This window comes from Pararge aegeria, chromosome W (assembly GCF_905163445.1).
Source record: "Pararge aegeria chromosome W, ilParAegt1.1, whole genome shotgun sequence".
Classification (NCBI taxonomy): Eukaryota; Metazoa; Arthropoda; class Insecta; order Lepidoptera; family Nymphalidae; genus Pararge; species Pararge aegeria.
The window spans coordinates 1,773,418-1,798,913 of NC_053207.1; the positions used below are offsets into that span (position 1 = coordinate 1,773,418).

General features: G+C 34.5%; 1 protein-coding gene across 1 annotated transcript; it reads right to left on the bottom strand.

Annotated features, from left to right (window-relative positions):
* Positions 1-21,906: 21,906 nt before the first annotated feature.
* Positions 21,907-24,054, bottom strand: LOC120635928. The gene has a single exon (XM_039907141.1). It carries the CDS (start codon positions 24,052-24,054, stop codon positions 21,907-21,909), a length of 2,148 nt encoding a protein of 715 aa, XP_039763075.1.
* Positions 24,055-25,496: the final 1,442 nt, after the last annotated feature.

Consider the following 25,496-nt stretch of genomic DNA (forward strand, 5'->3'; position numbering starts at 1 on the left):
AATAATACACGACACGGACAACAAACAAACTAATCGACCAAATAATAACATGCTACCTGAAAAGACAACGAATGACACATTGCTTCAGATGTATACGTTGTTTAACAATAAACGATGCGTACATCTGAAGCAAAATCTCAGAACGTATTTACTATACACATATTATAAGCACACGAAAATTCAAATATATCATACATTAAATTATTTCAAATCAAGCAATTAAATATCACTCACTTTAACGGTGAAGGAAAACATCGTGAGGAAACTTGCATGCCTGAGAGATCTTAGTAAGTATTAAATGCTTCAATTCATTTTATTTCTCAATTTTGTTTGCTGTACTCAACTCGGGTCTTAGCTGAAAATCAACTGTATGCTAACGTTTAACGTTTTCAAAATTCATGGCAAATGCTTAGTGGTACTCATTTTAAATTTTGTGTTACAGACAGACATTCTATGTTGATATAAGATGTTTTGTCTGTAACACTTAACATCAATTAATGCATTTTCTTTCATCTTCATTTGTTTTCCTCCGTCCGTCCTTACTTTACCGGTGAAGGAAAAAATCGTGAGAAAACTTGCTTGCCTTTCTGATTCTGCGAGGAGCTCGTGCCTTATTATGGATCAATGATGGTGATGATGATCAATTATATAAATACACACTGAGTTTAGTGTATAAATAGCATGCTATTTATATACTAAACTATTAATAAAAAAAAATTGTGTGTTATTTTTACCACTGAATAGATAGATACATCGGACAGATTGCGTAAATAAACGTTGTAAGACAAAAAAAAGTGTATCATGTAATCTAATAAATAGCAAACAATTTTTTTTATTAACAGTTAAGTATCTAAATAGCATGCTATTTATTAACTAAACTATTAATTAAAATCATCGGATATATTGCGTAAATAAACGTTGAAAGACAAAAAAGTGTATTATGTAATCTTCTTGCTTCTTTCTCGATCGTCGATTGTGCAATCCAGATCCACGTCCATCGACTTCTTCGATATAAATAATATGGAGGAGGTTGATGGGACAGGACCTAGATTGCTGGTGAGTTGCCTGAACTTCGACCTCACGTTGCATAACTAATTATCTCGAACAGTCAGTCAGGTATAATGAAGGTAATTCCAATTGAGAAAAATCATTTCATTCAAATTTCTCCAAAAGTGCTTCAATAAATTATATAGGGACATTTATATACAACAATTATATACTGCTAGATAGTCTACACCTATCATATAATATGAGAATTTTAGATTTTTTCACAAACATTTTTTCATCTTACGTACATTTTTTTTTGAAATGAAAAGTATACTGTTATTTCTAATACCTTCAAGAATATGTATAAAAAGTTTCATGAAGATCAACTTAGTAGTTTTCGCGTGAAAGCGTTACAGTCACAGTCACAAACAAACTTACAATCACATTTATATTATTAGAAGGGATAGGTATTGCACGAAGCGTTTTGTTTACTAGCTCTACCCTCAACATGTCAGTAGTGCAATTTTCTTGACTTAAATTCAATTTATTTAATGAAGATTTTAAACTAACATTTTCGTGGTTAATCAACATTTCTTAAGCATAGATCAACGGGTACATACCACGATAATATTTTGAACACGAAAGCGGGTAGTAAGATTCTGCCCGTGACATCCAACTTGACATCTCGTGCCTACGCAGTCCCGTCGTGACCACGATCCATGCAACTGGGTCGAAATATCGACAAATCCAAAATATTATCGTGGTATGTACCCGTTGATCTATGCTTAAGAAATGTTGGTTAACCACGAAAATGTTAGTTTGTACTTGAAGTAATGAACTTTACATTTAGGTATAAGAAAATATGAGACAGGAAATCAGAGCCCATGGCCTAATTTAGCAGTATCGAAACCGGTTAGAATTTTTGCTTTGACATTAGACGTCTAGAGCGTCTTCTAATCTACTACTACAATCACAGACCTGCTCAGCGGGGTTATTAACGGCAAACCCTCCCGTTGGGAAAGGCCTTTAGTTCAGCAGTGGACTGTTATAGGCTATTTATGATTCAAAGCATAAAACATTTTTTTTTATTATATACTAGCTGTTGCCCGCGACTTCGTCTGCGTTTGTTTTTGTTTTTTGATGTGGCATTAAATTTAGTTGTAGATGTAAAAAAAAATTTAAAGTAAATAATAAATAAAAAATAAATATACTACGACAATACACACATCGCCATCTAGCCCCAAAGTATGCGTAGCTTGTGTTATGGGTACTAAGATAGCTGATGAATATTTTTTTATGAATATAATACACATAAATACTTACAATATACAGATAAACACCCAGACACTAAAAAACATTCATGTTCATCACACAAACATATTCCAGTTGTGGGAATCGAACCCACGACCTTGTACTCAGAAAGCAGGGTCGCTGCCAACTGCGCCACTCGGCCGTCAAAAGTATAAAGTATTCACTATCACTAAGCCTTAAATGAGGGGTTTACTGCTGTCCGCTGAAGAGTCCTGTCCTCTATCTTTAACCAAGGTTTGGGCAAAATGAAACACATATTATAAACTCTATAGTACAAAAATAATTATTTAAATCGGTTATAATTTGTCGGAGTTATGGCGTAAAATCGTCAAACACTCATCCCCTCTCCCAAAGGAATCGAGCTTTATGTCGGGATAAAAAATATCCTATATTACTTCTAACACTTCCAAGAATATGTGTACAAAGTTTCATGGTGATCGGTTAAGTAGTTTTTGCGTGTAAGCGTAAAAAAACAAACTTACATTGACATTTATAATATTAGTAGGGATAGTGATTTGTTTTGGGTTGTATAGTTGTATCTAGTGGTCTGGCATTCATTCCCCAGATAAAAAATATTCTCTTACTCTATGGCCCTTATTGCTCTTAACCTTAGCCAGTGCGAGCCAAAAGCTTTTTTTAAACCGGAATATTTTCTGTTTTATTTTCATCTGACACAATTACCTCACAATAATTATCTGACACAATAATTTAAGTTTTGGGTTCAGTGTCGGTTATACGGAATTTGTACAGCACAACGTTTTAACATTTTTCCGACTCACGGTGTAGAGTTTCACAATAATATTTAATAAATATAGTAACTCAAAGCAGCACCCGTCTTTATTTTCTCCTATTCTTGCAACTCCCACCATAAAATATTCAAGTATTACATTTTGAAATAATGTGAATATGTAAAATCTATCTTGTGAGAGCTGAAAGCGGCCCGGATGCTTCCAAGCAACCTTGTCAATTGAGAAAAGAAATTTAATAAATGTGTTTTAACAAATTCCTTAAACTTATGCATTGGCAGATCCAAAATCACCTTAGGAATCATATTATAAAAGCGTATACTCAATCCCACAAATGACTTCTGTACCTTTCGCAGACGATATGCAGATGACACTGATTTGACAACATTTCTTGTAAGTCGACTGTTTATGTCCACTTTTTGTTTATAAAGACTAATATGTTGTCTTACAAATACTATATTGTTATAAATATATTGTGAAGCTACAGTAAGTATGCCTATTTCTTTAAACTTCTCACGGAGGGATTCGCATGATTTAAGTTTATATATTGACCGTACAGCTCTTTTCTGCGATTCCATGCTAGAGGGCACAAACCTAGCGACTCGCGGTGTAGAGTTTCACAATATAATTACAACACAAAAATTGGTTGCCTGTAAAGTCGGTATACGGGCGAAAGTTTTACGTGACAACGACTTTGAGTGGTAAAATAATTTTAATGTGAATATTCATTCGTATAGTAGGAAGAAGGATGAAATAATAGTAACAATTTAAAACATTTATTTATACAAAGAATTATATTTAAAACATTAATTTATACAAAGAATCTCGCACTGAATTTCATATTAACAAAATTTTATTTTTACCTTTACACATACATACGTATTTATATACAAATATACATACAATAACTTGCAATACATTGGCGTACAATGAAACAGCGTTTACTACAAAGGGACGCGTGCCTTTCACTTTTTATGTCTGTCTCTCTCGCTCTTAGGCGGGCTAACCATGCCCGAGTGGAAGGGACGCGTGCCTCTCACTCGCTCTCATTGTGAGCGCATAACGTGAGCGGAGCGTAACGCAGTTTCTTGAAGTGTCACCCGGCAAACCAATTTATAAGACGTTGTCACGTCAAAATTCAATTAAACACACAATCATCGACAGAAAATGTAGTTGCGCCGTCGAAGTGGAGAACCCAAAGGTATTGTGCTAAGAAACTGGCGTTATTTCCTATTGCACTAAATAAACGCCAGCTACTTGAGCACCAGACCGATGGGTCAGCTTTTGTAAGAATATTACTAAAAAAGAAAATATCAATAAATGAAAAACCAATTCAAACTACTACCATCTTCTGTGCACACCAACCCGCCCAGCTGATTATAGGCAAAACCACGCATTGGGAAATGACTTTAATCCAAGAGAGAGTATTATGTTGAGTTACGCTATTGTCTAAGTGAGTATTTGAGCTTTAAAAAAGGAAGCAGTTCAATTGTTTAAACACAAACCTAAATAGAGTTCCATAACATTAAGGATTTTAAGGATTATTTAATAACATAGTTCTTGCAACTCCAGCCAAGTTCGTCTCCCTACTTCAGGCATTCATATCTCCGTTTAACGGCATAGTGGGTTCACCATGTATCACTCCTTTCTCTTAGTAGAGGAAGAAGTATTTTATGGTACCATTATCTCTTATTGAAATAATGGTAGTTGCGAGCTCCAACACACGCAGCGCAACGGTGGACTCCTACCCGAACTCGGAATAGAAACAAGTTCGATTGTGAGTCCCCCCCCCCATGTATTACTATGCATTAATTTGTGAGAGAAATGCACAGCAATAAAATTAAACAGCGCATGTCCACGTAGTGTACTTTTTAGTAGTTCGTTACTTACATGTTTGGCGTCCCTAAAAGACCGAGTCAGTGAGATTACCTACAACTGCGCATGGACACTTTTTGAGAGTGTACCTCTAGCGGTGATGTCCGCGTATTTAAATTAAACAGCGCATGGACACCGGAGTGTGCCTTACAGCAGTGCGTTCTGCTTTGGGTATCTGCACGTAAGACGTCAAGGCAGGGCAAGGCAAAGCAGATTAGAATCGTATTAGGTTAACCACGTTATGAAATCATTTTCGGTTACTACGTTAACGAATCTTATAAGATTTACCACGTTATAGAATCATATTAGGTCCGCTACGTTATATAATCATATCAGGTTTACCATGTTAACGAAATATGATAAGTATTATTTATAATATTCATAAAAACTCATCCGTTATCTTAGTCCATTTGCCTGAACATAACATATTACGTATTTTAATGTATATTTCTTCTTTTATAAGCTAATAAGAGACCGTAATGAATTGAATTGATACCGCGCCGCTGCACTGCGCCGCTTACACTTAATATAGGTTGCTTCTTTTACACGAAACTATGAGTTAATTTTTTTTTTCTTGTCAATATGTCAGATAAAAAAGTTGGACTCAACACGCCTTTTAGGACATTGTGGAAATCTCTCAGACATGCATGTTTCCTCACGATGTGTTCCTCCACCGTTGAAGCAAAATACAAACTTATTGACCTCAATTATTTACTTACACTAAAACATAAAACAAACAGTTACAAATCAAATGTGATTACTAATTATTATAGAAACACAGAAAAGGTTACGGTCGTAGGTAATAATTAGTTATTCACACGTACCTTTAACTGCGGTTTTAAGTCATTGGAATAATTATAGTTGTAATGATTTTAGGTCACATATACTGATGCTTTTTATGGGTGGTGTCGTCAGTCGTAGTACCTCCTTTCCAAGAAGCCTTGAATCTTGACGTCACTGAAGACTAAACGTCAGCGGAAGTGGAGGCAGTACATTGATATATTAAAATCAATAGCACATAATATTTCAAAGACTGCCTTAACTCCAACCAGTCTTTGCTTTTATTATTGAAAATCTTCCCAACGAAGTTTATAATTTTATAACTTTGTAAGATAAATAAATACATTTAGAGATACAATTATAAGTAGTGAAAAAAAGACACGATGTGACAACCATATCATATACTGGGCTTACATTCAAGGTCGATGAATACTACTAACGACTTCCGAATACCGATAAATGGCCTTTGCACAATACATAAATAACTTAAGATTTAGTCACTTTGCAAGTCAATTTCAATTCAAAATCAAATTCAAAAATTCCTTATTCATATAGGCCTATCACAGGCACTTATAAATAGAGGTAATTTTTTGTTATTACAATCTCACAGTAAATTAATATTAAGCTTTGAAGTTAGAGCAATTCACACCCAACCTTTTATGTGGTTTAAGTAATCCTTAACATTGTAATAGGACGTTTCTGTAAGCTTACGTTTTATATAAATTTTGAACTTATTAAGAGACATCTCAAAGATTTCAGAACTAGCAATTTTATGAAGTCTAGTAAACTGCACTGTTCAATTTAGTATTCAATAAGACAAGAAGTGTCCTAAGGACAAGAAAGTATTTTTTTGTAATTTACGAGATCTTATTACCTATGGTGCGATAAAAAATACCTGAGATACTCTAAGGCCCAGATCGGATTTATCGGATCGGAGCTATGAAGTAAAATTGATAAAAATTTATATCCCATTTCCCGCAGGAAACTTATTGTTTATCGGGATAAAAACTATCCTATATGTTGACCCGGAATATCAGCTACCACTATACCAAATTTTATTTAAATCCGTTTTCACGTGATTCGGGCAGACAAAAATTAAATAAAAATCTGTTTTGGACTCAGTATTTATTATAAAGCATACCCCGGTCAAAATTTTCAAAATATATTAAGTACAGAAATCGTTCAGTTAAAGTTTTATGATAATTATAGATAACACAAGCTACGCTTACTTTGGGACTAGATGGCAGTGTGTATATTGTAGTATGTTTTTCTATTTATTATTATTATAACATACAACTTGCATATCAACATCAATGCCATAATTAGAAGTGCCAAATGTTTTCGTTAAATTCTAATTTCAATTATTTATATCAAGTAAGCCTAGTTTTTAAGCACTTTTGAAACGTCTTGCCAATCGGTTTGGATCGGTTGAAGTAACTTAAATGATCAACACACATAACACACACAAGTTATTATTTGAATTCTAATGAGTTAGCTTCATTGCTAGCAAACAAGTTAATTTATGTTCTCCTATGTGTACAATTTATTTGTTAGTGTTAGTAATAAACATACGTATAATATATATTTTTTACAGTGCACGTCACACTTCACCCGGAAATACGATATACAGTCATTAAATTATAAGATAAAGTTTAAGTCATTTTTTTTAGGTTCCTTTTATATGAAAACTGAAATAAACGTCATTTAAAAAGAAGGTCATTATTACTTTAGTCATGTATTAGTAGAACTTTAATGGGTTCCAAGGAGCCTTGTTTATCTTACAACCAGTTTCGTTCTTCTTTCTTCTCTCTTAAATCTTGACGCCACTGAAGACTAGACGGTGGTGAAAGTCAAAGCAGTACTTTGCAATATTAGAAATAACCGTATATAATATCACAAAGGCCGCCTTTAACCTTAACCCATCTTGGTTTTGAGTCTTCCAAAACAGTTAATTCGTTCCAGCCAGTTCCAGTATAGATAGAAGTTTTAAATTCTAAGCAAAACTACCTTAAAGAGAAAAAATACTACTTACTTATTATTGTTTACATTGAACAGAATTTTTTTAGTAGGTTTATATAACGAAAAATTTTAGTGTGACAATTTCTTCTTATTAAAATCAATACTTATAGAGAAATAGGAGTCTTTATTGGCCGCAATAAAGACTACTATTTCTCATTCATGTATTTTTAAAGTTAAGGACAAGTAAATAAATAAAACCTTTCTTCTATCGTCTCTCTTCAGTCTTGACGCCACCGCAGACTAGACGTGAGCGGAAGTTGAGGCACTGCATTGAAATATTAAAATGAATCGTTCATAATATTTTAAAAAGTGCCTTAACCCCAACCCGTCTATGTTTTTTTCTTATAATCTTCCCAAACTAGTGACTTCATGTTTTTTTTTAAGTTAAGGACAAGTTACTACATAAAAACCTTATTTTCGATATAGAACGACTACTTCGAATTTAATAGCAATTTCATTGTTCATTGCATGAATATGAGTAAAGGACTTCAAAGATCGTGTGTAATCAAACGAAAAATGTGTCTTAAATACATCTGGTGATAAAAGCCCCTGCCAGCCCAATATACACAAATTCTCAAACAATGTTTGCTCAAAGCTCAAAAACTCGGGGCAAGTAGATACGAAAAATCTACCAATGTAAGCTCAGCATCGTGGAAAGTTGTATAAAGTTCTCTCCATGAGACATTTAAACGGGAAATGGACGATATCTCATTAGTTTGAGTGTAATATACAGACCCAGATATTATATGCGAACATTTTAATAATTAATTTATTATTTTAACTAAAAATTAAACCTTCTTTTTTATTTCTTGTCTCTTGACGCCACTGCAGACTAGACGTAAGTGGAAGTTGAGGCACTACACTGAAATATTAAAATGAATCGTTCATAATATTTCACAGAGTGCCTTAACCCCCAACCCGTCTACGTTTGTTTCTTCGAGTCTTTCCAAAATAATTACTTCATGCGTTTTTAAAGTTAAGGAAAAGTAAATAGATGAAAGCTTCTTCTTTCTTTCTTCTCTCTTGAATCTTGACGCCATTGCAGTCTAGACGTGAGCGGAAGTTGAGGCACTAAATGGAGATATTAATATTAATCGTACATAATATTCCACATAGTGCCTTAACCCCAACCCGTCTTTGTTTTTTTCTTCAAGTCTTTCCAAAATAATTACTTCATGTATCATTAAAGTTAAGGACAAGTAAATAAATAAAACCTTCTTTTTCTTTCTTCTCTCTTGAATCTTGACACCACTGCAGAATAGACGTGAACGGAAGTTGAGGCACTACACTGAAATATTAATATTAATCGTACATAATATTCCACAGAGTGCCTTAATCCCAACCCGTCTATGCTCCTTTTTCGTATAATCTCCCCAAAAAAGTGTTCTAAAGATAGCAGTTTAAAATATTTAGAGAAATTACTTTTGAGAGTATGCAAAACATTAAGAAGAGACGTGAAAATACATCAATATTGTTTTACAAAATAAACTTATACTTAATTAAAATATTCGAACGCGACCACAATACAACTGTGGAATGGCAAAGAGGTTTTATATCACCACATCTTCCTTTTTTATTCGTACTTAGGTATTCAATTAGTTTTTATCAAAATAAATACCTTTATTGATATTGAATTTCGAACAGCAGGAGAATCTGTATGGTGTAATTTATAATTACTTCAATCCGTATTCTCCACACCAAACAGATTCTCCTGCTGCTCGCGGAGTATAGCAAATTAAGCTTGATTTTCATAATATATTATGGATTTCCGCAAAGTAACGCCTGCTTCTATCCAATATAATTCGCTAAGTCGTGTTTCGTTCTTCTTTCTTCTTTCTTCTGTCTTGCGCAACTGAAGACTAGACGTGAGCGGAAGTTGAGGCACAACATTGAAATATTAAAATAAACCATCGATAGCATTCCACAGAGTGCCTTAACCCCAACCCGTCTATGTTTTTTTATATTTTCAAATCTCCCAAAAAGTGACTCCATATGTTAACCACATCACATGAACTCACTTATTCGAATTTTTTGAAATTATAATTAGTCGAAATCCTCTTTCGTTCCTCTTCCTTCTTTCTTGAATCTTGACGTCACTGCAGACTAGACGTTAGCGGAAGTTGAGGCACTATATTGAAGTATAATAATGAATCGTAATAATAGTTCGATAATAGTGCCTTAACCCCAACCCATCTGTTATTTTCTTAATATCTTCCCAAAAAAGTGTCTTCATAGCATATGCTGTTTTTCTGCATTTAAGATACAATATATAAATACAAAAAAACTAATGAACACGAAATAAAATGAAGCGGTGATAGCCACTGGGCTACTCTGGGTAAAAGCTCGACTTCATTTTCCGGAAGGGCGAGTTCGAATCCCAGCACGCACCTCTAACTTTTCTTAAGTATGTGCGTTTCAAGTAATTAAAATATCACTAACTTCAACGGTGAAGGAAAACATTGTAAGGAAACCTGCATGCCTGATGCCTTCTACATAATGTTCTCAAATGTGTGTGGAGCCCATACGTGGATACGCAATGGGCCGGCGTGGTGGACTACGGCCTTAACCCCTTCTCTTGTGGGAGGAGACCCGTGCCCTTTAGTTGGCCGTTGTTGGGTTGATTTATGTATATAAAGTTTTTATTTACAAACTCGTAAAATAGGGTTTCACACACACACGCCCATACTGAAACATTTATACATACACTTGTATGTGATTTTAATTAGTTACAGTTAGAAATTTATTTAAGTTGCCTTTACAACAAATCTTAAATTTACGTTATATGAAATTTTAATAATTTATCTTAAATAGGTATTAGTAGTACTTTTTAAGGGTGTCCTCATAGATAGTATCTTTCCAAATAGCATATCCAAATAATTTCGTTCTTCTTTCTTCTCTCTTGAATGTTGATTTCGCTGAAGAGTAGACGTTAGTCAAAGTAAAGGCAAGACTTCGATCTATTATACTTTAAAGCATTCAAAGACTTGCCTTAACCCCGACCCGTCTATGTTTATTCTTGAAAATCTTCCCAAAAAAGTGTTTTGAATATAGCAGTTTGAAATACTGAGCGAAATTACATTGACACTATACAAAATAACAAGAAACGACATGAACATACATCAATATTTTTCAACAAAATTATTTAGTTTTATTTTAAGTTATTTATTAAAATATTTGAAGAAAACCATAATATAAGTACAATAGCAAAGAGGTAATATATCTCAACATCATCATTGTTAAATTCAAAATGTATTAAATTCAAAGTTCCTAAATTTAGAGGTAAAAGATAAATATATGATGAGCTGATAATATATCTTCATAGTCCTTTCTTCAATACTTTCTTGTTGATTGCTGTAATTATATAAGTGTGGAACGGTAAAGATATCTAGACCAATAAAAATATTCTTATGCTGATCAAGAAATCTTCACTGTTCACTGTTAGCCACTTATTAGATTCTTCATTATTTTTCTTGATATGTATTATCACTGCATGGTACGTGAAGATGCATCCTAGAAGGTACACAGAAAAAAAAGTTTTGCTACCAACCAAATTTAGTTAGTCAGTAAGTAGTAAACTGTCCATATAAAGGAACTTAAAGCTACTTGGTGTCTAGAAATAAAACTAACTTGATCACTGATTTCATTAAGCATTTTAGTAACAGAAACAATTAATCTTTATATTTATAAAAGAAAGTCGTGTTAGTTACACCATTTATAACTTGAGAACGGATGGACCGATTTTCATTATTTTTAATTAGTTTGATTCCTGTGAGTCCAGAATAGGATAATACATATTAAAATATAATATTTATCAAAAAAAAAAAAATCAAAACACATCTAAAAGTTCATTTGTAATAAAACACAACTGCCAGCGCACGTCATGTTGTCTATAAACGTTGAAAGGTTGATGTGACCGTTTGAGAGTTACAAATATTAAGGCGAAATGAAATTCGCGGGGAAAGCTAGTCTATATATATATAAAAGAAAGTTTTATTAGTTACCCCATTTATAATTTAATTTTTTGGATTCCTCTTAGACCGGAAAAGGATAATAAGTGTTAAAATATAACATTCATAAAAAAGAATTTTACGCGGTACGAAGTTTGCCGGAACAGCTAGTTATTTATGTTGATCAGCTTAGTTATTCTCTTCAAACAAAATATTTGTTACTTCTAATTGGTCTTGATGTTTATTACACATATAATATAACACCCGGCTAAGTTTGTTGTGGACTTCTTCTTAGACCAGGACGCGTTTGGAACCCTCGTAGCTTTAGTTTTAAGTTTACGAATGTGGTTATCGCCATCATCTCACTACCGTGTGGTTCTTATGTACGCATCAAAAGTGCCACCTGTGGGCCTACTTGAATAAAGATATTTTTGACTTTGACTTTGTGGTGACGCCATTTTTACTTTCGGGGAATCATCACCATAAAATGGTATTTTCTTTGTAAATTTAGTGGACTGTATATTTTAGGGTTTGCTGGATTCTTTTCCCCTTTTTTAATGTTAAACTATGGCTTTAAAGGATATAAAACAAGGGATAACTAGGGTTGGACAGAAAAGTATTTGCACGTGGACTTACAGTTCTTCGTAATGCAGTTTTCCCTTGATTTCTCGTCACTTCACAAGGTTTCACAAGTTATCACTAAACACTAAAGCACTGATGTAGGTTTAAATACTATTAATCGTCCAGTATAAGGTTCTTTGGCCGGCCGACCATGCGGTTTTATTGAATGGATGAGCGGAAGATTGACGTGCGTTTGCCGCGGATATAGGTGTGCAACTAATTTGCGGCGTGATGCGGAAAGATAAGGAAGCGGATATATAAAAAATGGAAGATGGAAATCCATAGTGTAGCCATTATCTATTACTTCGACCACAGATTAATGAGAATTTATCAAATACTTTGACTTATTTATAAACAATGAATACGTTAGAATTGATCGAGTCAGATTCAATACTGAATTTGTTCAGCAGCAATAACTCTAACTTATAATTACAACCCGTTTACTAAAAGATTGAAGACTTCCCCGCTCACTAAGACAATATTCTTAATGATGTTTTTTTGCACACCGTACCCATACGTCGCAGTGACGTCATCTACGCCAGATCCAATCTTTTAGAAAACAAAGTTCTTACTATCCTATCTTACTCAAGTAGGTACTTCTCAGTCCATAAGAGTAAAAAATAAATTTAGGTTTAACATGTTTTTAATTTTTTATGGTTAACAAGTTGTATTTAAATAAATGAATGATCATCATCATCATATCAACCCATTACCAGCCCATTACAGGGCACGGGTCTCCTCCCACAATGAGAAGGGGTTAAGGCCGAAGTCCACCACGCTGGCCCAGCCCAGGATTGCTGGACTCCACAAACCTTTGAAAACATTATGTAAAACTCTCAGACATGCAGGTTTCCTCCAAAATTTTGCCCTTCACCGTTCGAGCAGTGTTGTTGTTTTGTCGATGCGCAAAGTAATATAGTGGACAACGTCTATTTCTTTACTCTTAGCAGTTTTATAACGAGCCTTAAATAAAGTCACTACTTATTAAGGTTTTTAAATACAAATTCATTCACTTCATTGGCTTTGAAATTAGAGCAATTCACAACCCACCTTTTTTGTCGTTCAAGTAATCTATCTATACTTATAATAAAAGTGTAACTTGAAGATTTCTGTACATTTAATATATTTTGAAAATATTGACCGGGAGATGCTTTATAATCGATACTGAGTCCAAAACAGATTTTTATTTAATTTTTGTCTGTCTGTCTGTCAGGGCATCAAGTGAAAACGGCTGAACGGATTTAAATAAAATTTGGATTAGTGGTAGCTGATATTTCAGGTTAACATATAGGATACTTTTTATCCCGATAAACAATAAGTCTCCTCCGGAAAATGGAAAGATTTTTTGTTATCAATTACTTCATAGCTCCGTTAAATTTGCGTTGTGATTTAAATAACTCTTTTTTAATTTGAAAGTGTATACTATCGAGCATGTACCTATTGTTTAATTTTAATGAAGATCTAATGAATATTGCCCGCTCAAAGGACATAACTCTTGACAGATCGCAGCAAGTCGCAAGGCGTATGGGACAACGATCGAATACATGCGTACCATCCTACTAATATTACAAATGCGAAAGTTTGTGAGGATGGATGTATGTATGTATGTATGGATGTATGTATGTATGTATGTATGTATGTATGTATGTATGTATGTATGTATGTATGTATGTATGTATGTATGTATGTATGTATGTATGTATGTATGTATGTATGTATGTATGTATGTATGTATGTATGTATGTATGTATGCATGTATCAACTAAGACAATGACAACTTACTAACTCAGTATACCACGTTAAATAAAAGTAGGTACCCGTACATAGCTAGCCACGATAATTTTGATGTTAGCATCAGATCTTTTCTAGCTTCTCAATTGACTCATACGCGAACGAAGTCGCGAGGGTCCGCTAGTAGAAAAATATGAATTTGAGGTTCAGATAAATCAGAGTATTTTTTTTAATTGAATTATGCAAAAAAAGTCCCCTTGTGGATACAAACGTACTCAATTTTCTACCACTCTGTTATTTTTACTTTTCAAGCCATTTTTTAAAAGCGATACTAAAAATTTTTATTTTCCCAGCGCTGCCAAAAGGGCAGCCTCGTTTTCTAATGCCCTATCGACCACTTCATAAGGGTGTGCAATTAAGTAATTGATATTTGTCGCAAGTAAATGAGCGCTGGCCTTATTTAAATGCCTTTTTAATTTTTCATGCATTATTGACACGTAACTACCTCGTTGGTCTAATGGTTAGCATGTTCAACTACGGATCCCGAGGTGTTGGGTTCGAATACTGGATGGGACTGAGTTGTGTTTTTCTGCTAAAGAATTTTCAGTACCAGCCCGGAATTTGAGGAAATTGGCGTTGTCAACCCCTGTGCGGCTAAACCGTTAAAGCCCACGAATCCAAAATTGGGACAGCGGGGTGGGTCTCTCTGTGTCCCAAACAAAAGTCTGTTTGTTTTTCTATCCTTACTTGTCGGAGAGTAACACAGACTACTATTTTTACAGGAAGACAAACGTGTACCACGGGATTTCTAAAAATTACAATGTCGTTTGAATTAAAAACTGCTTAAAAATACTCTGTAATTATGAACGTAGATCTTCAACACAGACTTTCTTCCATCTTCTTTCTTGATGCCGCTGAAGCCTAGACATAAGCGGAGGCAAAAGTACAACTTGCAGGATTTGTAATTATTCATATACCAAAACCTACAAGAGGGCCTTTTGCCCCAACCCATCTTTGATTCAAATCTTGAAAATCGTTCCAACAGCATTACTTCTTTCGGTTGATTGGTTTATATCCCAACCTGTATGTCTGAATTATATTATATAAGACTTAATTCTTTACGCCTAGCAGTTGGCATAAAATTTTACTTCATCCTTAACAAAAGTTAAATCTTTTTATGAATATCAGATTAAATTTCACGGTGATACATAAAATCCAAATAACATCTCAAAAAAATATTCAAATTATTATTAAATGTATTTTAAGACACTTTAAAATTCTTCTTTCCTTCAATAATCTTAATATTAATTTATGTAACAAGACTTATATATTATTTAACTCGCGCAAATAAAATGTAAACTAATTATTTATTGTATCAAAAGATTAATTATAGATATTTAATTACCAATTTTCAAAAGGCCATTGAATCTATCCAAGAAATTGAACTACTGTTCTACTGTAAAACTATTAAGGTTCCCAGATGTTATGCATTGATTGGTTACACAGTGTCTCTGGGAAGAGACTGTATTCTGCATCAAAACGCACCGGTATTTATACAAAAAACCGGTTGCTTGGAAATTACCTACATCACGTAACATAAACATTCGCGGTAAGTCAAATAATGTCAAACGAATCCACCATTGGTTCGGAATGCCACATCCTAGCGAGAAGAACCAACAAGAAACTCGGTGGCTTCTAATTCTAAAGTAAAGCAGTTTTAAGCGTTAAGATTCAACTGACCTACCCAATTTGTCAAAGGCACGTGAATTTATATCCCACTTTTTTTATACATTTTTAAATGCATATAATAATTTTCGGAACCGACAGGATTTGAACCTGCGACTCTCTGTCAATGACTAGATGACGCTACAGTCGCTATAAGACTGATGTGAAAGGCATATACTAATTTCGGCATCGACGGAGCGCTTTCTAATAAAATTGATAATTCCTTCAAGTGTAGGTAAAAACACTAATAAAAATTTTTAAAAATTACATCCTACTTCTGACTTGTAAACCCACAAATGAAAACAAACCAAAGTGTATTTGGCTTATAATAACATGTAGCACCTCTTTTCGACAATAATAAAACTGTCTTAAAACAGGAGTTATTCAGACTAAACGACATATTACACCACCGCTAAAACTCATAAATTAAATATATGTTGTTCTGTAAATTAAGTCACTTTGAAAGTAGACTGAATTATTTATCACACTGTATTCACACAAAAGAACCAATCAAATAAGTGTAGCCAATCAAGTAAATAAGCAAATAGGTCTCCACATTACAGAACTAGATGGCGCCACAAAAATCCTGCATCGCGCTAGCAAAGTGTTTACAAAGGATGCCTATATATACAACTTCCAATGATGAATGTTCGGTCCTCGGTCACCGAGCACGATCACCCGCTCGGAGGAAGATCTTCCCACTGCATGGGAGCTATGGGGATACGCTCGATCGTAACAATAGGAAGATGATTTTTGTGGAGCCATCTAGTTCTGTAATGTGGAGACCGCTACATAAGACAACAAACAATAATTTAAGTTCCTACGTAATTTAAACAAATATCTGACCGTACGGCCGTCATACAGTTAAAGACGTCAAGGCTATTCTAATCCACAGAATTAAGAAAACCCAGAAACCGTGTACACGACTAATATTGAAGCATCAAATACCACTCCATTTTAGTATAGAACAGCCGGTTAGTCACTTCATAACATTTAGCAGATGACAGTAATCAATGGTGTCCGTAGAATCTTTTCAAGATTGCATAAACTGAGTCATAATACTAATTACAATATGGTTAAAACACTTTGTATTCATGTCACATATTTGTAAAAAGTATTAGACAAGATAAAACAATCTTATTTATATTCTGCTTTATCCTGTAAGTAAGGCTCGTTTATAAAGCACTGGTCTAAATTTCTATGATAAGCTGTTATTAACGAATGTTTTATTGCATCAAAGTCTGCATCTAACTTAATAAATCAGATCCCAAACGTAAAGTTTTTTCAATCGTACTGGAAGTGCCAAATAAACAAACCTAATATTATATTAGATACTAGCGGGCCAACGCGACTTCGTCTGCGTATGAGTCAATAGATCTGATGCTAACATCATAATCATCGCGGCTAGCTATGTACCTACTATTATTTTACGTGGTATACTGAGTTAGTAAGTTGTCATTATTTTAGTTGATACATACATACATACATACATACATCAATCCATTCATCCATCCTCACAAACTTTCGCATTTATAATATTAGTAGGGTAGGGGTAAAGAGTTATGTCCTTTATCTCCGACAATATTTCTCAGATCTTCATTAAAATTAGACAAAACTGGTTTGATTGTATACACCTTCAAATAAAAAAAGAATTATAAAAATTAGTTCAAATTTAACGGAGCTATGAAGTAAAATTGATAAAAAATTTCATCCCATTTCCCGGAGGAAACTTATTGTCTATCGGAATAAAAAGTATCCTATATTTTGACTCGGAATATCAGCTACCACTACACCAAATTTTATTTCAATCCGTTCAGTAGTTCAATCCGTTTTCACGTGATGCCCGGACAGACAGAAAGACAGACAGACAGACAGACAGACAGACAGACAGACAGACAGACAAAAATGAAATAAAAATCACGCTTTGGACGCAGTATCGATTATAAAGCATCCCCCGGTCAAAATTTTCAAAATATATTAAATGTACAGAAATTTTCCAGTTACAGTTTGATTATAAGTATATATGTAGTAAGTATGAAGTACCTACGGGTAGTATTTCAACATATTTAAACGAACGGATGAGGTATTTAATCACCCACTTTTTAAAACCTCCGATCACGTTAACATTGCCAATAAGTTAAGTAAAGAAAAAAAAAAAAGACAAAATGTCATCAGAATGATAAACGTCTGCCACATTGTGTTTCTTCTATCTTCTTTCTTGATGTCACTGCATTCTAGACATAAGCGGGGGCCAAGGCACTACTCATGTGTTGTGAAATCATTCATATACAAAACATAAAAAGTTCTTTAGCCCCAACCCGTCTTTGATTCATTCTTGAAAATCTTTCCACAAGTATAACTTCTTTGAAATTAACATAAATAAGTATTATTATGTTATCTAGTTTGTAAGGTAAAGTATTAAAATTTATTTAATTATTTTATAAAATTCTGTTGTAGATATAACTTATGATTGTCAAGTTATTGTGTAAAATGGACAAAATCTTCTATGCCCTGCCAAAGGGGACCCCATATACCCCCACCTGGGGGTGGGGGTATATGGGGTCGCGAACTAACTGACATCCAGAAAAAAATGAAATAAAAATCTGTTTTGGGTTCTCTATCGATATTTAAGCCTTCCTGGATTGTTTTTTTTTTCAATAATAAATGTACAGGATAGGATTATCCAGTTACAATTTTATTGTATTTTTTTTTTTAATTATGGTAGATTTCTTAGAATTTTGATATTGTCAGACAAGTAGTTAGTAGGTACTTATTTCTTTGTTTTTGTTATTGTCAAGACAGGGTATGAACCCTGTCTTGACAATAACAAAAACAAAGAAATAAGAATTATCCAATTTAGTGCAGTCGTTGGAAGTTAAGGAAATAGTAATTGCCGATTTTTGTTTGTATGTTCATCGTAATTTGAATATTTAATATGAAATATCCGAGCGAAAGGATATTGATAAAGTTATAAATGGTAACGTGCAATAGAAAAGAGAACGAATTTTGGCCCAGAACACCTATTGATAATTATAAGGCATCTAACAAAGCTGAGAGAGAACTTGTAATTTTTGGTTGTTTTAAAAAGTGTTAAAAATTAAGAATTGCAGTAATTAGACGTACATCTTCTAAAATATTGGATAAAATATTGTATGAGAAACATTTAATTAACTATAATGTAAATTTGGATGAGAATTAAATTTATAAAAAAAATTAAAGACAAATGTCCTTAGAATGATGCACGTAGATCTTCCACATTGTGTTGCTTCTATCTTTTATCTTCTTTCTTCTTTCTTGATGCAACTGAATTCTAGACATAAGCGGAGGCAAAGGTACAAATGGCGGACTTTTAAATGATTCATATACAAAAATCCACGAGAGTGCCTTAGCCCCAACCCGTCTGTGATTCAATTCTTGAAAATCGTTCTAGCAGATTACTTCTTTCGGTTGATTCGTTTAGTTTCCCCACCCGTATGTCTTAACTTTATTTCAGTTGTATCCTCATAGCATTACAACTTATGATATAAAATTTTACTTTACTACCAAAAGACTTAAAATGTTTTCTTAGAATGTGCGATTTAATTTTTTTTTTTTTAATAATATTTTTTTTTATTATTAATTCTTTTAACAAGACTTATGTATATAACTTGCGCAAATAAAATTCTAACTAATAATTTCTTAATAATTACATCAATACTTAGATACTATCTATCGATAGATACTATCGATAAGAATAACTTTTTTTTTACTAATATTCAAATGCCATACTACATGTGGTTATGAGTCGCTTAGGAAAATAGACTGAACTCAAGATTTATCAATGACGATTGATCAAGTAACTTATAGCAGAAAATTGGTAACAAAACATCTTATTATAAGCATAATAAATGTACGAGTATAAAGCCAAATTTCGCCTAACGGCATGCAATATTACAATTATTTAAAAAAATTAAATTACTAAATACAATTTTTAGCACAATATTAAAAGACCGATATTTTAAAGAATATTTTAAAAAATAATGTCATAGTAATTAAAACATTAAATAATGAAATGCTTAGCTTAGCTGTTCAAATGAATATTGGATTTGATTAATATAAAATTAAATTGATATTCATTTGAAAAGCAATTATATAATAACCAATTAAATAGTTCACGTTTTAATATATTTATGTATTTATTTATATCCTAAGAATCCTTAGCTTACAGCCTTTACAGCTAGCCAAAACGCATACTTAGTCCCCATAAAACCTAGGTTAAATGTAAATCTATAATAGGTTATTAGCAAAATTCATTTAAAAGTAAGAATATAATGTTAATTAATAACTTAATTTAATAATTACTACCACCCTGGCGTCCAATGGAGGACACGTAACTCTTAGTGAAGTGCAACCCCAAGCGAAGTTTAGGAAGTGTTCATAACATTCGCCATATAACATTCACCTTGCATCCTCAGATATCTGAACCCTCGAATACCTCGAATGATAACCTCGAATTTACGGCACACGTAGTTTTATAACAACAACGTTAGAATATATATGACCAAATAAAATAATAGCAGCATTTTTCCTGAAATAAAACGCTTATTAAATACTTACCTAAATTCGAAGCTTAATTGATTGAGATAGCACTTCCGTTTCCGCTTACTTCCCTTCTCTTTCTAAGTGTTTGTATGCCTCTCTTTCGCACATCCTCCCCTCTTTCCTCACCACCGGGGGGGGCTCGTGTGATCAGCGCTCGAGCAACTTGTTCATTGCGGTAAAAATCAACAGGCAGAAATTATCTTAAGCTTCGAATTTAGGTAAGTATTTAATAAGCGTTTTATTTCAGGAAAAACGCTGCTATTAAATGACTTGACCGTAAATTCGAAGCTTAATTGATTGAGACGTGTTTGTTATCGCCTGGTGGTGTAAAACGTCAATGTGAGAAAGAATGAATTAATCGCTTCAACATTAGATTAAATTTAAAACAATTTAATTAATTCTTCTTAATCCAGTCTATGGATTAGAAATACAGATAAACTTTAAAGATAATAATTATTATCAACGCATATTTTGTAAATCAAATACGTATAGGATGTGCAAAAGTATACTTTTATTGATGAGAGAAACTTTCATTACAATCTGATTGTATACACTGTAATACATTAACAAATCAGAAAAGACCAAACTAATAACATGTTTCCTTTAATTCAAATTACACATTCCGAGAAATTAATTTATAGGATCAAATAAGTTAACAATAGAATCAGATCTGGCAACAGCTGGTCTAACCTGCCGCTTGTAAAATTTTCGAAATGTGCCTTCAGCTCTCCAATTGCCTCTAGCCAAAATGTTATCAATTGGAAGATCTTGAGACCAATTTTTGGAAGCAACCGCAGATCGAAAGCTGCCAGGAGTGGCTATTATATTAGCTTCTAACAATAAAGATCTAATCCAACCTGCTATTACTGCCCGCGAAGCAGGTTTGGCTTGACCCCTAATGTTCATGAATAAATTATTGCATGTCGCCGATTTCCGCCTATCCTTGAGGATATCAATCGTTCGGTGTATCCAATAGACAGGATCAAGATTAACATTTTCTGAATTTTTTAGCAATTTCCAGCCTGATTGCCTATATGTTGCAGAGTCAGTTTTAGATCCAAAAACTGGCCACAAAATTACATAGTCATTAGAAATGATTAGGTGATCTGAATCAACCCTAAAAAGTGTTAAATCATGTATTCTTCTTCCAGAACAAAGTAATAATAACGCGGCAGTATGTCTGGAAGTTATAAAGGTGTTATTCGAATCAATTTTACGATTTGTTAAATAAGATAGAAGATCATCAATGTTCCAGGTGGATGGTCTACTTGCTACCGGTTGTTTGAGAGCAATTGATTTGAGAACATGTTTTACTAAAGTATGTGAACCTAAAATGCCAGATGAATTTGCATTACACAATGTAGCTATTACAGATTTATGTAGAAGAATAGTGTTATACGATAATTTGTCAATTAGAAACAAGTCTGCCAAAAACCTTGCTAATGCTGATCCGTCTGGATTAGTTGGATTTATTCCATGTTTCTCAGCCCATTTTAGCCATCGTGACCAAGCAACCTTGTAAGTCTTGCGCGTTGACGGTCGCCAAGATGATTGCAACAAATTAATTTGATCAAAATTCCAGTTTAGGAGGTTTTGATCCCACCCCCACATTTCCATACTTCTAAAGTTATATCCTGAACCTTGGGAGGTGGACGGCCCGACGACGTGTCCACTAAGGAGTGACTGAGATTTCTGATGGTAAACGGAGCCTCTATTGCTCGCGTTTTCAAGTCTCCCCTCCAGAAAACTCTGTCCCACCGAGGAACTACCACAAGGAAAATTCCGGAGGCCCGGTTGAGGTGTGCAAGAACTCTTGGTACCAGACAAGGTGGTGGAAATATCCAGGCTAAAGGGTAGTTCCAGTCGATCGAGAATGCGTCGTGACAAATTGCCTGCTTGTCGTTCAAATCTATCGATACATAGTTGGCAACTACATGTGCTGTCTGCGATGCAAAAAGATCTATCACAGGGATCCCGAATTTTCTGAATATCATCTCCGTGCATGAAGGAACCAGGTGCCATTCCGCAGTCTTTTGATACCGAGAAAGTCGATCGGCAAGAATATTCAATTTCCCTGGTAAATGAAAAACTTTTAGAACGATATTGTGCTCGTCCAGTACCCCGAATACCTTTTTCGTTATGACTGTCAGGGGTTTTGATATTGTCCCTCCCTCGTTGCGTAGGTAAGCAACTACCGTTCTGCTGTCGCACTGTACAAGTACTGTAGCATCTTGCAGGAGCTGATAATGGCCTTGTAGGACTTTGAATATTGCAAGCATTTCTTTTTGGTTGCAGTGCAACTGAGCCTCCTGCCTGTTCCATGGTCCTGACAGTGACAAACTGTCCAGCTGGGCGCCCCAAGCCAGATCGGAAGCATCTGTGGTTAGGAAATGAGTTGGTGGTTCGATGTGAATCGGTGATGAGGTCCGGTAATTCTGTAGCCACCATTTCAAATCCATTTGTGCCTCTGCTGGTATAACATACAACTTTTTTGAGGTTTTTGGAATTGAATTTAAGAGATCTAGTAAGCTCCGATGGTTCAGCCTGCCCTTTGGAACTGCAAAACTGGCAAAATTTAGATGGCCGACCAGACTTTGAAGGCACTTTAAACCCACTTTGTTTTCCCTCAAAATGCTTGACACCTTGGTCAACAAACTGTGATACTTCTCTGATGGTAGTCGTTTTTGGTTGAGCCAAGGGTCCCAATGAATGCCTAGGTATACTAGATTCATTTGAGGGTTGAGCTCGGATTTTTTGAAATTCACCTGCCAACCTAGGTACTGTAGTCTCTCTAGTACCACTTGAACCTGCGTTCTGAGAATGTTTACATTTTGATGGGCTAACAGAAAATCGTCCAAATATACAATGATGCGAATGCCTTTTTCTCGCAAAGTCTGAGCGATCCAATTGGTCATTGACGCGAATACCTTTGGAGCTGTGCTCAAACCAAACGGTAGACATGTCATTTGAAGTAATTCTCCGTTGTAGATTAGTCTGAGGAACCGTCTTTGGGACCTGGTTATAGCTAAATGGTAATAGGCCTGAGAAAGGTCTATCTTGCATAGCCAATCTCGGGGTTGCAGAAAATCTGGTATTCGATAAATATTTATTAGTTTGAACCGATCTGTGGAAACAAACTCGTTTAGGGCTCTCAAATTGAAAATTGGGCGGTAGGAGCCGTTGCTTTTCGGCACAAGGAACATTGTTGACAAAAAGCTTGGGGATGAATCCGCGACTTCGAGAACATCCTGTATTTTCATTTGATTTATAAGAATAGTCATATCTGATGAAATTGGAGTGACGAAGGCACTCTTTTTTACGTTTGGTACAATTAACGGAGGCCTCTGGAGAAAAGGTATGCGATAACCTTTTAATATTTTGATAAGGAATTTCGGAGCGCCTAATTCCTCCCAATGTTGGATAAACTGAATTAACTGGCCTGCCTTGAACTCGGTGCTCACGCGACTCGAGTCACAACTTTTGCTTTTTAAAATTTTCGTTCTTAGAGGAACCTGTGAATGCACTCTGATTTCTGGCTGATCTATTTTGTCGTCCAGCTCTAGATCGAAAGGAACCCCTACTACTGGATGCCCCTCTTCGATTAGAATTGTTACCAACGTTTCCCTGAGGATATTGATAATAGTAATGACTCCCCTGCGGAGGAGCATTCTGTAATGGATGTGCAGCTTGCGCATGCCAGTGCATAGGTACTGTGCCCTGTGAAGGGCCATTGTAAGTGACCGCCCCCTGCGGAGGGTGGTTATTAGATAAAGCTCTGCTAGATCCAGCTTTAGAAACTGATCTGTCAGAAGGTTTAAGTGGTAAAAATGCTTTCTTAACGCCACCGATCTTCTCGAGAGCCGAAGTAAAAGAATCTGCATTAAAAAGATTTCGGCATGAAGGTGGAACTTTACGCAAAGACGTTTTAATAAGCGGGTCTCGTATAAATTTCGTTATGCCATCACGTCTCATTTGAATTATCTCAGCTCTATGGCCGCATAGTAATTGCAAAAGGTCGGATGATACTTTATGTACATCGCCTTTTAAAAATAAATCAACAATTTTTTCTTGTAAATTATCAAAATTTAAATCTTGTCTTTTGCCCATGTCAAAAAACTTTTTATAGTTTCTTGCAAAACTTCCCTTAGTTTTAAAAAACAGAAGGTTTGGGCAGCATAAGCCTTATCGGCTTGGGCTAAATATCGGGTTGACTCATAGGCTTTAATTTCTTCATTAACCTCTTACTCTACAAAACCAGGAGAATGACTATATAATTTTTGTGTTTCGGCATAACGAACTTCACACCACTCAGTGTTATCAAAGTGTTGAACAGTATTAAGAATTTTTAAAAAATCACTTGGTGCTTTTGGAACTGAATGTTCCTTAAGTTTAGTCTCAATTGAAAAAGTGATCGGGTCTTTTGCAATTTGACTACTACTCGCCGTTATATCTTTTTCATCAAAAACCAATTCGCGGCTTAAATTTAAATCAATACACGATTCATTACAGCAATCGTTAGAATTCGGGACAACACCTGTATTAATACTATGAGCAAGTAAATTACGAAGTTCACCCACTTCCTTGAACAGTTTGCCAAACCTATCGTCTGAGCGTCGAGAACGCTTTGATTTCTTATGACGATGACGCCGTTGACGCTTTCGTTTTCGACCCGTCGACCCACTAGAGCTCGATGAAGTACTCGAGCTGCTTGATGAGCTACTATGTGATTTGCGGCGAGATGGGCCCGCAGTCTCATCATCAAGAACGATATCGTTTTCCATTTCCTAACACAAAAAATACATTGAAACCGTACTTAACGAAACTTATTTATCCTTCCGTTTGAAATAAAGCGTTAAGAAAAAATCTAAGAAATGTTTTTTATTTGAGGGTAGAATTTTAATAAAATCAAACAATAACGATTGCCCGTATTGTTTTAGGTTCGTAAAAATAAAAATGTATGCGGGTATGCATATAAACGTGGCAACGACTGTAATCTACAGTGAATAATTTAATTTCACGGTACAGATAATCGTATTCACAAAGGAGAAATCGATTGTGAATGCTGCATCTTGTTAATAAAAATTAAACAGGCATATAATTCATTAATCTAAACGAACAGTAAAACTGTTAGAAAGTAAATTATAAAAGGTTAAACACTTACGTGAACTATCGT